This window comes from Lepidochelys kempii, chromosome 13, assembly GCF_965140285.1.
Source record: "Lepidochelys kempii isolate rLepKem1 chromosome 13, rLepKem1.hap1, whole genome shotgun sequence".
NCBI classification, from domain to species: Eukaryota; Metazoa; Chordata; order Testudines; family Cheloniidae; genus Lepidochelys; species Lepidochelys kempii.
In genome coordinates, this window is record NC_136392.1 from 12638899 (window position 1) to 12651095 (window position 12197).

The window sequence follows — 12197 nt, forward strand, 5'->3', positions numbered from 1 at the left end:
TTGCGAATACAGACTAACACGGCTGTTACTCTGAAACCAGTGTTTAGGAAGAGGAATTTGTTCCAGGCATAAGAGGTGGGAAGGTGCAAAGCTCAGAATAGGAAAATGGGTAGGAAATAGAAATGGTTAGGAGGAGGGCATCGAACTGGAAGGATATGGAGCTTGAACTTGATTTAGAAAAATAGGAGGAAGGAAAATAATATATTTTGGGCCTGATCTCTAAACAAGTTAGGCATGAAACTGTTTGCCTAATCTGAGCGTAGTTACTTTATTTAGGGGAACTTTGCACGAAAATGACCAGAATGAGCCATTGGCAGGTATTTGCCCAATTTGCATTTATGACCATGGCAATAGTGCATGCAGACTAGGCACATGCAATTGCATGTGCATTTTGGGTGCCTAATTTTTTTTAAAATAGGGCCCTTTATTTCTAAAGTTGTCTCTTCCACCCATTAAGAGTGTGCAGTTACCTGCACAAACAAGAAGAGCTGTAGCTAATACAGAAAACAGATAAAAACATTCAATTCATGATGAAACCAAAAAGTAGCTAATCTGGTAACATGTAACCCTCAAGAAAGAGGCAATCAGTTGGAATTTTTTTTTATCTAAAGAAATGATCTGAAACAACAACTGCTAACATGCAGGTATTGCTTCGTCATGAGCATTCAGCTCTCCCTCTCTAACAAGGAGGAGGAGAAAGGGAGAAGAGAGCAGTAAGAGGAAAAACTGGTTTTTTAATTGACCTGGGAAGAAGGAGGAGAAAGAGGATGATGATATGGGCTGCCAATATTTCCAGCAATATGCCTGCAGTGCTTGAGAGATAGCTTGCAGGGAGCAGATGAAATGAGTTTAAACAGTATGCAATGTATGATGGGGGAAAAAAGATGGAATCCATAATAATGATGGTTCAGACTATAATCTATATAGATTGGTGAGTGTTTGAAACCCAAAACTGGATCCTAATATTGAAGTTTGAGCCCATTTCAGTCTATACAGAATTATCCTTTATTGCACATACAGGACAAATTCTGCTCTTGTTTATAACCCATAACCCCACTGATGTCAATGAGGGATTAGGCATGTGATGTGAGTAGAATTCTCTAATAGATTCCAGAGTAACAGCCGTGTTAGTCTGTATTCGCAAAAAGAAAAGGAGTACTTGTGGCACCTTAGAGACTAACCAATTTATTAGAGCATAAGCTTTCGTGAGCTACAGCTCACTTCATCAGATGCATATCGTGGAAACTGCAGCAGTCTTTATATATACACAGAGAATATGAACCAATAACTCCTCCCACCCCACTGTCCTGCTGGTAATAGCTTATCTAAAGTGATCATCAGGTGGGCCATTTCCAGCACAAATCCAGGTTTTCTCACCCTCCACCCCCCCACACAAATTCACTCTCCTGCTGGTGACATCACCAGCAGGAGAGTGAATTTGTGTGGGGGGGTGGAGGGTGAGAAAACCTGGATTTGTGCTGGAAATGGCCCACCTGATGATCACTTTAGATAAGCTATTACCAGCAGGACAGTGGGGTGGGAGGAGTTATTGGTTCATATTCTCTGTGTATATATAAAGACTGCTGCAGTTTCCACGATATGCATCTGATGAAGTGAGCTGTAGCTCACGAAAGCTTATGCTCTAATAAATTGGTTAGTCTCTAAGGTGCCACAAGTACTCCTTTTCTTTTTGCTAATAGATTCCCTTTCCCAACCCACACTCACAAAGAATCCCCCTAGCATCATGAGTAATAGGTAAAGAAGCAGTGGCATGTGGACTATTATATATATGTGTCATGCATCTATTGTATTGTATTGTACTTACTAGTTTACAACCACAAACGAAACATTTTGGGAGGATGTGTGGAGGGGAGGGAAGCGTGTGGAGGCATTACCCGCAGCTGCTTCAAAGAAAGAGTTTGGTTCACTGATTCTTATGCATCCGATGAAGTGAGCTGTAGCTCATGAAAGCTTATGCTCAAATAAATTGGTTAGTCTCTAAGGTGCCACAAAGTACTCCTTTTCTTTTTGCGAATACAGACTAACACGGCTGCTACTCTGAACCTGACTCTTATAATAATCCCCTTTCATAAAAGCCCAGTTGCTTGTCCACAACGTCATCTCTCTACTTCATTCTCAATCTCTGTGTTGCTTTGCAGTTTAGACAGGAAATGAAGAATAGGACCATAGAAGAAAGCAATACAATTATATAATTTAATTAATGAACTCATTAAATCATCTGATTTGTTCCCATGCAAGTGCAGCATATACCCCCAATGTTCCCCACCCCTCAAGAAAGGACATATCCAATATTAAACTGATACACTTGCTTAAAGTCAAAAATAGGTAACCTAACCAGCTGAATATATAGGAAAAACCAAGAGAAAACAAAGAGAAAACAAAGAGAAATAAATGACCTCTGATTTGTGTCCATTTATTTTTTTACGTAGAGACTGTCCAGTTTGGCCAATGTACATGGCAGAGGGGCATTGCTGGCACATAATGGCGTATATCACAGTGGTAGATGTGCACGTGAATGAGCCTCTGATAGTGTGGCTGATGTGATTAGGCCCTATGATGGTGTCCCCTGAATAGATATGTGGACACAGTTGGCAGTGGGCTTTGTTGCAAGGATAGGTTCCTGGGTTAGTGTTTTTGTTGCGTGGTGTGTGGTTGCTAGTGAGTATTTGCTTCAGGTTGAGGGGCTGTCTGTAAGCAAAGACTGGCTTGTCTCCCAAGATCTGTGAGAGTGATGGGTCGTCCTTCAGGATAGGTTGTAGATCCCTTGATGATGCGTTGGAGAGGTTTTAGTTGGGGGCTGAAGGTGATGGCTAGTGGCATTCTGTTATTTTCTTTGTTGGGCCTGTCCTGTAGTAGGTAACTTCTGGGTACTCTTCTGGCTCTGTCAATCTGTTTCTTCACTTCAGCAGGTGGGTATTGTAGTTGTAAGAATGCTTGATAGAGATCTTGTAGGTGTTTGTCTCTGTGTGAGGGGTTGGAGCAAATTCTTGAGTCCTCTTTGCCAATTTTGATGGTTTGACTATCATGTTTTCCCATTTTTAAGATGTTTTTCTTTCCCTGTTGCTGAGTGAAAGACCCACACACAAAGAAGATGGGAACCAACTGGCTATATAAGAGAAACAGTGGAAGTGACATGGTGCTGTCAAATGCACAAAGGAAACAAAATGAAGGGAAAAAAATCACTGTCAAATCTATTTCAGTTATATATTTGGCAAGCATTTTCACACAGAAAGGGCCTCATTTTCAGAGGTGGGTACTCAGCACTTCTTGGGATCAAGCCCAAGATCTGTATAAACGTTGTTACACAAAATAAAGTTGTGTGTTGTATTACAGGCAGTTGAAATCACAGAGTTAAGTCAAAGTGAAGGGACTCTGGAAGATCAGAAGCAAGAAACAAGCTTTATGTAAATTACCCACTCCTTCCCATTGCTTGACAGCTGGTTGGCAGTGCTTCTCAGGTAGTATACAAGATTTTGAGAGCTCATTCTTGTTGCCTCCATTGGGCACCCAAAACTCATTGATTTAGGAGTTTTGAGAAGCAACATGGTCCAGAGGAATGAGCACAGCGCTAGGAGTTAGGAATCTTAATTCTGGCTCTATCGCATCACTTACTCACTAGGTGACATTGGGGTGATTTACGTCAATTATTTAAGCTCAGTACCAATGTGGACACAAGAACAAATGGATATAAACTGGTCATTGGGAAGTTTAGACTTGAAATTAGATGAAGGTTTCTAACCATCAGAGGAGTGAAGTTCTAGAATAGCCTTCCAAGGGAAGCAGTGGGGGCAAAAGACCTATCTGGCTTTAAGATTAAACTCAATAAGTTTATGGAGGAGATGGTATGATGGGATAACATGATTTTGGTAATTAATTGATCTTTAAATATTCATGGTACATAGGCCTAATGGCCTGTGATGGGATGTTAGATGGGGTGGGATCTGAGTTACCCAGGAAAGAATTTTCTGTAGTATCTGGCTGGTGAATCTTGCCCATATGCTCAGGGTTTAGCTGATCGCCATATTTGGGGTCGGGAAGGAATTTTTCCTGCAGGGCAGATTGGAAGAGGCCCTGGAGGTTTTTCGCCTTCCTCTGTAGCATGGGGCATGGGTCACTTGCTGGAGGATTCTCTGCTCCTTGAAGTCTTTAAACCACGATTTGAGGACTTCAGTAGCTAAGATGTAGGTGAGAGGTTTTTCACAGGAGTGGGTGGGTGAGACTCTGTGGCCTGCGTTGTGCAGAAGGTCTGACTAGATGATCATAATGGTCCCTTCTGACCTTAGTATCTATGAATCTATATGCCGCAGTTTCCTCTTCTATTCAGGCCATCCCCTTCTCACAGGCCTCTGATGCGAAATAGCTAGTTACTACTTATATGATGCTTTAAATACACAGAGCTATATAAGTGTTTGTAGATGACGAACGTGTAGTGTTGAGGATAAGTATTGAGACTTTTGTGTATGATAGACTCATCAAGAAACATGAAAGGCATTTACTGTCAAAATGAGTGCAACTGACCCACTTTCTTCATTCCCCCTTTCTTCCCAAGAGTGAATTTGAAAGTCAGCATATACTGTGAATTATTTTCACTCCTCTCTTTTCAAGTAACTGTTGGGAAGCAGTAGTTAAAGTTGGTGACTAACTATTATTATTTTTTTTTATATCACAGTAGATCCCAAAGGGCCCAATCATGGGCCCCAATGTGCTAGAGGTTGTACTGATAGGTAGTAAAAGACAGTCACGGCTCCCTGCTTTTAACACTTGATAATCCAGTTTAAGTCAAGGTTCAACAAGTGAGTGTCATAGACAATAGAATGGGAAGGGGTGACAGGAGAGTAGTAAGAAAATATAGTGACATAAACTAGCAATGTGCAGAAGCTGATGGTTCAAAATCATGTAAATGTTATTGTTATTAATTTTAAAGTTTCTCTATCATCCAATAGTCCCCCAGTCTTCCGTGACACTTCCTTATTAACTCCCCCTGCTCCCCACTTGCCTGTGGAAAAAGTGACCCTAGTCTCTCTGCCTATTATATTTCTGTCATTAAATTTTAAATGTATGCATTTATTGTTTTTCCCTTTCTGGACAGTGTTATTATATATATACAAATTGTCTCAAAGGATTGCCCCCCCCTTTCCCTGTACATAAACCACCCCTTCCCCCTGGGGTGCTTTCTCTTTAATCATGTTTACATTAATTTAACTACTTAGAAATGGCTCACCCTTTTTTCCAATCCAGCAGCTTCCATAAACATCCTGAAAAGCAACCTGATCAGATGTTTCTGCTCTAGGCAGTAACATGGATTTTCTTTTCTAAGCAGTTTGGAGAGAGAGGGAGGGAGAGGGGGAGAGAGAGAGAGTGTGTGTGTTGAGTTTTGCTGCCTGCTCCTCCCACAAGATACAACCTCCTGCTGCCAGTGCTGTCTGCAAAGCAGCATTTCAAACAGTACTTAGACAGCTTGTGAGAAGTGAAGAGAAAGAGAGAGAAAGAGATCAGACCCTAAAGGAGAGGGTGGAAAGCAACACTCAGGATTTATCTTTTCCATTTATCTCTTTCATATCACATGGATTTTACAAACTACACAACCTCCCCCAGAGCCAGACTTTTATCATGAGTGCACTGAAGCTGGATCTCCCCTCTCAACCCAAGTGATCAGAACTTTGTGGGGCAGGCACGAGCTGGCTTTAATGGTAAAGTATTTATTCCTGCTCCCCAGCGCACTGGATCTCTTTATCTCCCCTCCACAGGGAGCTGCATGAAGGAGGAGAGGAGAGAGATGCATGTGGTGTGGCTCAGGCAGCCTGCCTCCTGGCTGCTGGTCCTGTGGGCTGCTGCTCCCTTCTTGTGGCTGCGCTGCATCCTGGCTGATTTCACCTTGGACAATGAGGTGCACTCGAGTTTCATCCACAGGAGGCTGCGGAGCCAGGAGCGCCGGGAGATTCAGCGGGAGATCCTCTCCATCCTGGGTTTGCCCCACCGACCCCGGCCCCATCTGCACGGCAAGCAGAACTCTGCCCCCATGTTCATGCTGGATCTCTACAATGCTATGTCGGTGGAGGAGGAGACGGCAGGAGCAGCAGGGGAGGAAGGAGAGGGATTCTCCTACCCTTACAAGCCCATCTTCAGCACGCAGGGGCCACCCCTGGCCAGCCTACAGGACAGCAACTTCCTCACTGAGGCAGACATGGTTATGAGCTTCGTGAATCTGGGTGAGTCTCTAACCCCAGTCCCGGGGAGCTCTGGGATGAGATTTTTTTTTTTTTTTTTTTTGCGGGGGAAGGAGTGCCTGAGATTGGGAGAGATGGGGCAGATCTCTTTTATGAGCAAAAGGAGGACAAGAATCTGATGGCACAAGTGTCTCTGATAGGGCCAAGTGTCTCTAATGGTGGGCACAGGTGGCCCTAGTGGCAGGTGGCTCCGATGGTAGGGCAGGGAAAATAAGTAGCCAGAGGAAAAGCTACTTTTTTATGTGATATGTAAATGGCAGTAATATTGAAATTCAGCTGGGCGGGGCTCAGTCTCTATTTCACATCGTTAGGATTTTTACAAGCTCATTTGTTGTGCTGAATCAGCTCTCACCCCCCATGCCCAATTCTTCCTCCTCCTGGTTATTTTCCCTGTCCCAGAGCTGGGGGTCTCTGGGGTGGGTCTTTGCAAGAACGGGTCTGGCCTGCATATTGAACCTCCAAAGAAGATGCAAAACCAGCACAAGCCCATAAGCTGCCGCTTAGTTCAAAGCACTGGGCTTGGAGGCATGTACAGGATCACAATTGCACCAGTGCTGCTGTAAATGGATAGAGCCCAGTGAAGTGGGGAAGACAGCATTAAGTAAATGGAAAGGGCCAAGCTACTGAGAGTCTGTTTTCTTAATTGGCTGAAAGGGATTCAGTGGTAAATCCTTATTTACTCCTGCAGCTCTTTCTATTGACCGCAGTTTTAGGCAGCTAATTTGCCTTCTTTCACAAGCACATGTGGATGGGTTTATGCAAATGACCTGAAAGTTGTCACGCTGTGCACAATGCACTAGGCCTCTAAGTGGATGTCGTGGTCCAAGCTGAGTTCTGTTTGTCTGCTGTAGATTGTATGGCCTTTTGGACTAACTGCTCTGGATTTGAGTAAAACACTGTCAGGGCCAGCGTTCTATTTTAAATATATAATTATAGGTCGGAGTTTGCTGTATCCAGTTTTAGCACTCATCACGTGTGGCTCTGAAACCACTGAATGTACAGATTGGGTGCCTACAATTTCAAGACCAAATCTGAACCGTAGTTTCAAAACAGGATCAACTCAAACTTTGCCTTAATGAGATGCAAGAGGGATACACCTGATGCATAAAAATACATAAACTGGTACAGCACCCTTATCTTTAATACTGTAAAAAAATCCATCATTGTTTAGGACTTAACGGTTGTCACTGTGTTTCACACCATGGCCACCTAGAACTTCATGGTGGCAACAGAAATTGAACCATTATCCTTCTCCTGGCACTTGACCTAAAGGAGAATCACTAGTAGCAGTATAAGTTCTATGCCACACAGTTGAATAGTTATGATTATATACAGTTACCATTCCATTGCAATCTTGGTGATACCTGGAGATGGAGTATTGTATGCTGGACTTCCAGTTTCCATGAGTCACACATCCATATTAAATACCATGAGCCTCACAGGAGGGCTCTATGAGCTACGTTTGACCAGGGTCTCCACTTTTTTGAAAGTGATAATAGGTTCCATTTAGAATTGTAATGCTTGTCTAATCTCTTTTAGATATTTAAACCAAGCATCAATCATACATTTTAAAAACAAATATTTGAACATCCAAAATTACAGTTGGTGGTCAAATATTAGATTTTAAAGAGAAGAGATCATGTTAACACTGTGCTTGCTGGTACCTTAGTTTTAAGTATAAAGTACAGCCTAAGGCTGAGAATGCAGGGACACTCAATAAGCTCTAACAGAAAACAAAAGATGTTGAAATAATGAAACTAAAATTCACACTTTTCTTTTTATATTGTAAAAGTAGGATTTTATGAAAGGGATAATAATTAATATGAGTCAACTCCAGATAAAGAAACAGTTATCTCCAGGAGAATAATTATATCCTTTATAAAAAGCAAAGTTACTTTCAATATAGCTTTCATAAGTAAAGCTCTAGGAACCCAGTCTCATACTCATTATGTAAGGAAAGGTCATCTTGGAAGTCCATGGAAGTTTTGTATAAAAACATATTAAGATTCAGGCCTTAAAGTAAATTATATTGCACACAAACATTTTAGCCCAAAGTGTAATTATAGTGAAATTAGTCAACTTATTATACAATATAGAACAATTTTTGGATAGCTCCTGTTCTATCAGAGTATCACAGAACACATCAGAGCGATTGAATATATGTAAACAGAAGTTACAATGTAACATTAAGATTATTGTGCACTCCATCACAACCCTTGGCTTTTGTAGTTAGTTTAGAAAGCATAAAAGTATTCTTCAAGCAAAATGGTCCATTATAGTTTTATTTAATTGCTGTCAGGATGGCCAGTCATTAGTCAGAAGGTAGGCAATAGTCAATGGTTTTATATAGACAGGTGGAATTATTACCAACAAGGCACTTTTGAGAGGTTTATCTGTACTGTTTTGTTCCCCTGTCAACAGTGCATGCCAGGACAAGTTTAAAAAGGACATAGATCTGCAATAGCTTTCTTCATCACTGTGCACACCTTTCATCCCATTATAGTCATAGTTCTTTCATCTGTATCGGACAAAGCCTGGCTTGTTTATGGACTTCTTAATGAATTAGACTAGCTACTAGCTCACATTTATAGTCAAACACAACACCTGCTTTAGTATGAACAGTTTTCTATGACATACAGTGAAAATTAGATCTATTGTAGACTGATTTTTTTTAAAGCTTTCTACAATGATTCCATTTAAATCAGAGCTGAATTGCTAAATGCAGTCTGTATTAAACTGTGTCCTAGTTTTGTAAGAGATACTCTGTGGGCATTGTATTTCACAGGTAGGGTTTGATTACATTCTAAAGCCAGCACAATGGGGAAGTGTCACAGCATAATAAAATGTGCATCTTAGTAATGAGGGAAGTGAGAGTAAGTAGAGAAGTCATTACTAAATCTAAGCTTCAGTAAACAAGCTATGTTATTGCAGATCTGTGTGACTTCCAAAGGTTAGTCTACTGATATACTTTCTCTCTTTGAACATGTTTCTCCATCCATCTAGAAAGACAGTTTTTGTTGGGCTTAAAAGGCTTTACATATGATAATAAATTACAAGATATGAAAGAGGAGATAAATTCATTGACTTCTGTGGAGTTAAATCAGGGCTGAATTTGCTCAAAGAGTTTACATTTGACTTTAGTGGTTAGGAATCAGAATACAGGTGCCTTATTTCAAGGATAGCTTGAAACAAACTAGGTTTACATTGAGCAAGTAGCATTATTAGAATAGCTTGATAATTAACTAGATATAGCGCTAGATCCAGTTAACTCAAGGGCCAGTTCTGTTCTCAGTTACACCGGTAGTAAGACTGATGAGGAATGGGGCTGTGTCGGGAATAGGCTTGGATGTAAACAAAAGCAGAATTAGGCCACATAGGTCTGAATACCTAATTCAAATAAATAATGACCAGACTTCTAACGGTATTACTATAAATTTTATTCCTCTGGATTTCATTTAAAAGAAAAAGTGTTTGGAGAGTGGGGTGGGGGGAGAGAAAACCTTTTGTAGTGGTAAACACCCATTTTTTCATGGTTTGTGTGTATGAAAAGATCTTCTATACTTTCAACAGTATGCATCCAATGAAGTGAGCTGTAGCTCAAGAAAGCTTATGCTCAAATAAATTGGTTAGTCTCTAAGGTGCCACAAGTACTCCTTTTCTTTTTGCGAATACAGACTAACACGGCTGTTACTCTGAAACCTTAATTTTAAAATTCATAAACAGAAACTAATGAGAAAACATCTCCTAGGCTGCAGAGAGCTTTTTTTCTAAAAATAATTGGATTGTATTTATGTTATAGTCTTGACTTAGTAAATAGTCCTTCCTTGACTTTTTTTTTAAAGACTCAGCATGAGTGATGTGCAATCAGTTAATTTGTCTCATAGCTGATTATAAAATGGGCAAAATTGTTTAATCCTTGAAAAAATGAGATAAAAAACCAGAAAATTAGTCATTCTTGGAAGAAGCGTGTAAAAGTGGCTTTTGTTAATGTGAATCAAGAAGCTGAAGAGCCCCTAAGTTTCATTTTATTTCATACCATCTGGCTATCCTTTTTGTTGACAAGTGTTTGGCATAGAGAACCATCTCTTTGCCCTTTAATAACAGGCTTTAACACTGTAGGGTATTAGAAAAAGATTCTATAACAGTTAAAAAATTTCCTTTGGGGAATACTTTATAAAGTGAGCACGGGCTGCAGGCATTTGCAGCTGTAACCTGGCTTGTGTTAAAATTTGGAAGGGGCTGCCTTGCATTCCAGCTCACTACAGGCCTTCACTGGTGTACAGCCAAAGGTTAATATAGATGTCACACGGTTTTGCTTTAGAGAGTCTTAGATATAAAAGTACGTGTACAGCTGTGTTTTTAGTAACCCTTTCACAATCACTTCTTTTAAACCTCATTTTCCTGCTTATATAAATCAAAGATTTTCAAGGATATTTGACCTGGATTTGAACTTTTGATCTTCGCGTATCTCCCACTTGAAACAAAGCAGATTAAATCTTGGTCCTGAATGTCTGCTCATGATCAGATGATTTGGTCCATATATTAGGCCAAACCATCAGATTCCCCCTCCCCTCCACCGCTGCCCTCTAGTCCTATTACAGTTCTCAAGCCTGAGCAGGTATGCCCTGTGATAGTTTCAGACAGTATGGATCTGCCAATGCTTAGGTGGTATGGAATTACCTTATGGGGAAAAGTTTGTAGCAAATGACCTCAAACAAAAATAATGAAATATTGTGTCTGTGTATCAAGGAGCTATCCAGTATTCTTGGAATGTAAAGACCAATCCTGCAGGAAAACACTGAATTTCATTCTAGCTTCCTTGTCTGTAAAATGGGAAATGAGACTAGCAGTTAGTTAACTGCCTCACACGGGAGTTGCGCAGACTGATTCATTATTTAGGGTACAGACTGTAGCTGACTCCGTGAAGTGGGTAGGAAAGGGAACATGAAGGCCTCTCATTCCCTTGTACTTCTGTGCAGGACAAAGTCACAATCCCAGTCCTTGCTCTTCCAATGGCTACATTGGCAAGCCGGCATGGATGGGACTGGAGGGCTGGTCCATTCTGTCTGCTCCTTGTCAAAGGATGTAACTTTGGCCACAGCAGCATACTCTCTTCATTGCTCCCATGCATAGTATCCCTGGGAGCTGAAGCCCTTCACAGGACCTGTAGTTTAAAACAGCCACGATGTAAGGTAAGGTAATTTGAAGAAAACAAGCCCCGAGGACCAGATCTTGCGATCCCACAGTGAGAGGTGGTTGTTTTTTTCCCCTCAAGTAAGGACTACAGTGCCTTGCTTTATAGAAGTGCCAAACACTGTATTATAAACCATTGTTTTAGGATATGCTGCCCGTCTCTTAGAACCCCCCCCCACACACACTTTTGCTTGTGTGAGAATTGTCTCTACCATTCTCTCTTCAGACTAAGTTTAACAGCCTGTTAGCATACATCATGAAAATCAAGCTATAAGTTTTCTTTTGTAAATAAGCTTGAGTACAGTTTGGAACAATTTTGTGGGTTGGGAAGGTTGCACAAATGATTGGAAACATTAATTAAAAAAAAAGATTAACTATTAAAGCCTAGTCAGGGCTGTTGACAGGCTTCTTTTAAATAGAACATTGCTATGTTTTAGTTTAATACATTCTGGCAGTGTCACCGGGGTTAAGGCTAATACAAGGATGTGTGGATCCTGTCATGTTATTGTCAGGAGGAATGTGGGGATTAGGTTTAAAAGTGGCAGAGGGTGAGTGGTGCAGCTGTGTACACTTATTATAAAAGATTTAAGTCCCAGTGGTAAAATCAATATATTAAATTGCAAGAGCCTCTGTTTTTAGTTAGGTTAAATCAAATATGTTGGTAGTGCTAATATGGTTTCTATCCTTGGACTAAGTGAAGAAATGCTAATATTTATATAGAAACTGCTAATATGTGGTTAAAATGTAACACATTTG

The 12197-nt window shown here is 40.7% G+C and overlaps 1 protein-coding gene across 1 annotated transcript in view; it reads left to right on the forward strand.

Moving 5' to 3' along the window:
- Positions 1-5447: 5447 nt before the first annotated feature.
- The window catches only part of BMP7 (bone morphogenetic protein 7), a 57586-nt gene continuing 50836 nt past the window's right edge, over positions 5448-12197 (forward strand). The window contains exon 1 of the mRNA XM_073309295.2: positions 5448-6230. Coding sequence (XP_073165396.1) covers positions 5777-6230 — 454 coding nt within the window. The 5' untranslated portion in view covers positions 5448-5776. The remainder of the gene's footprint in view (positions 6231-12197) is intronic.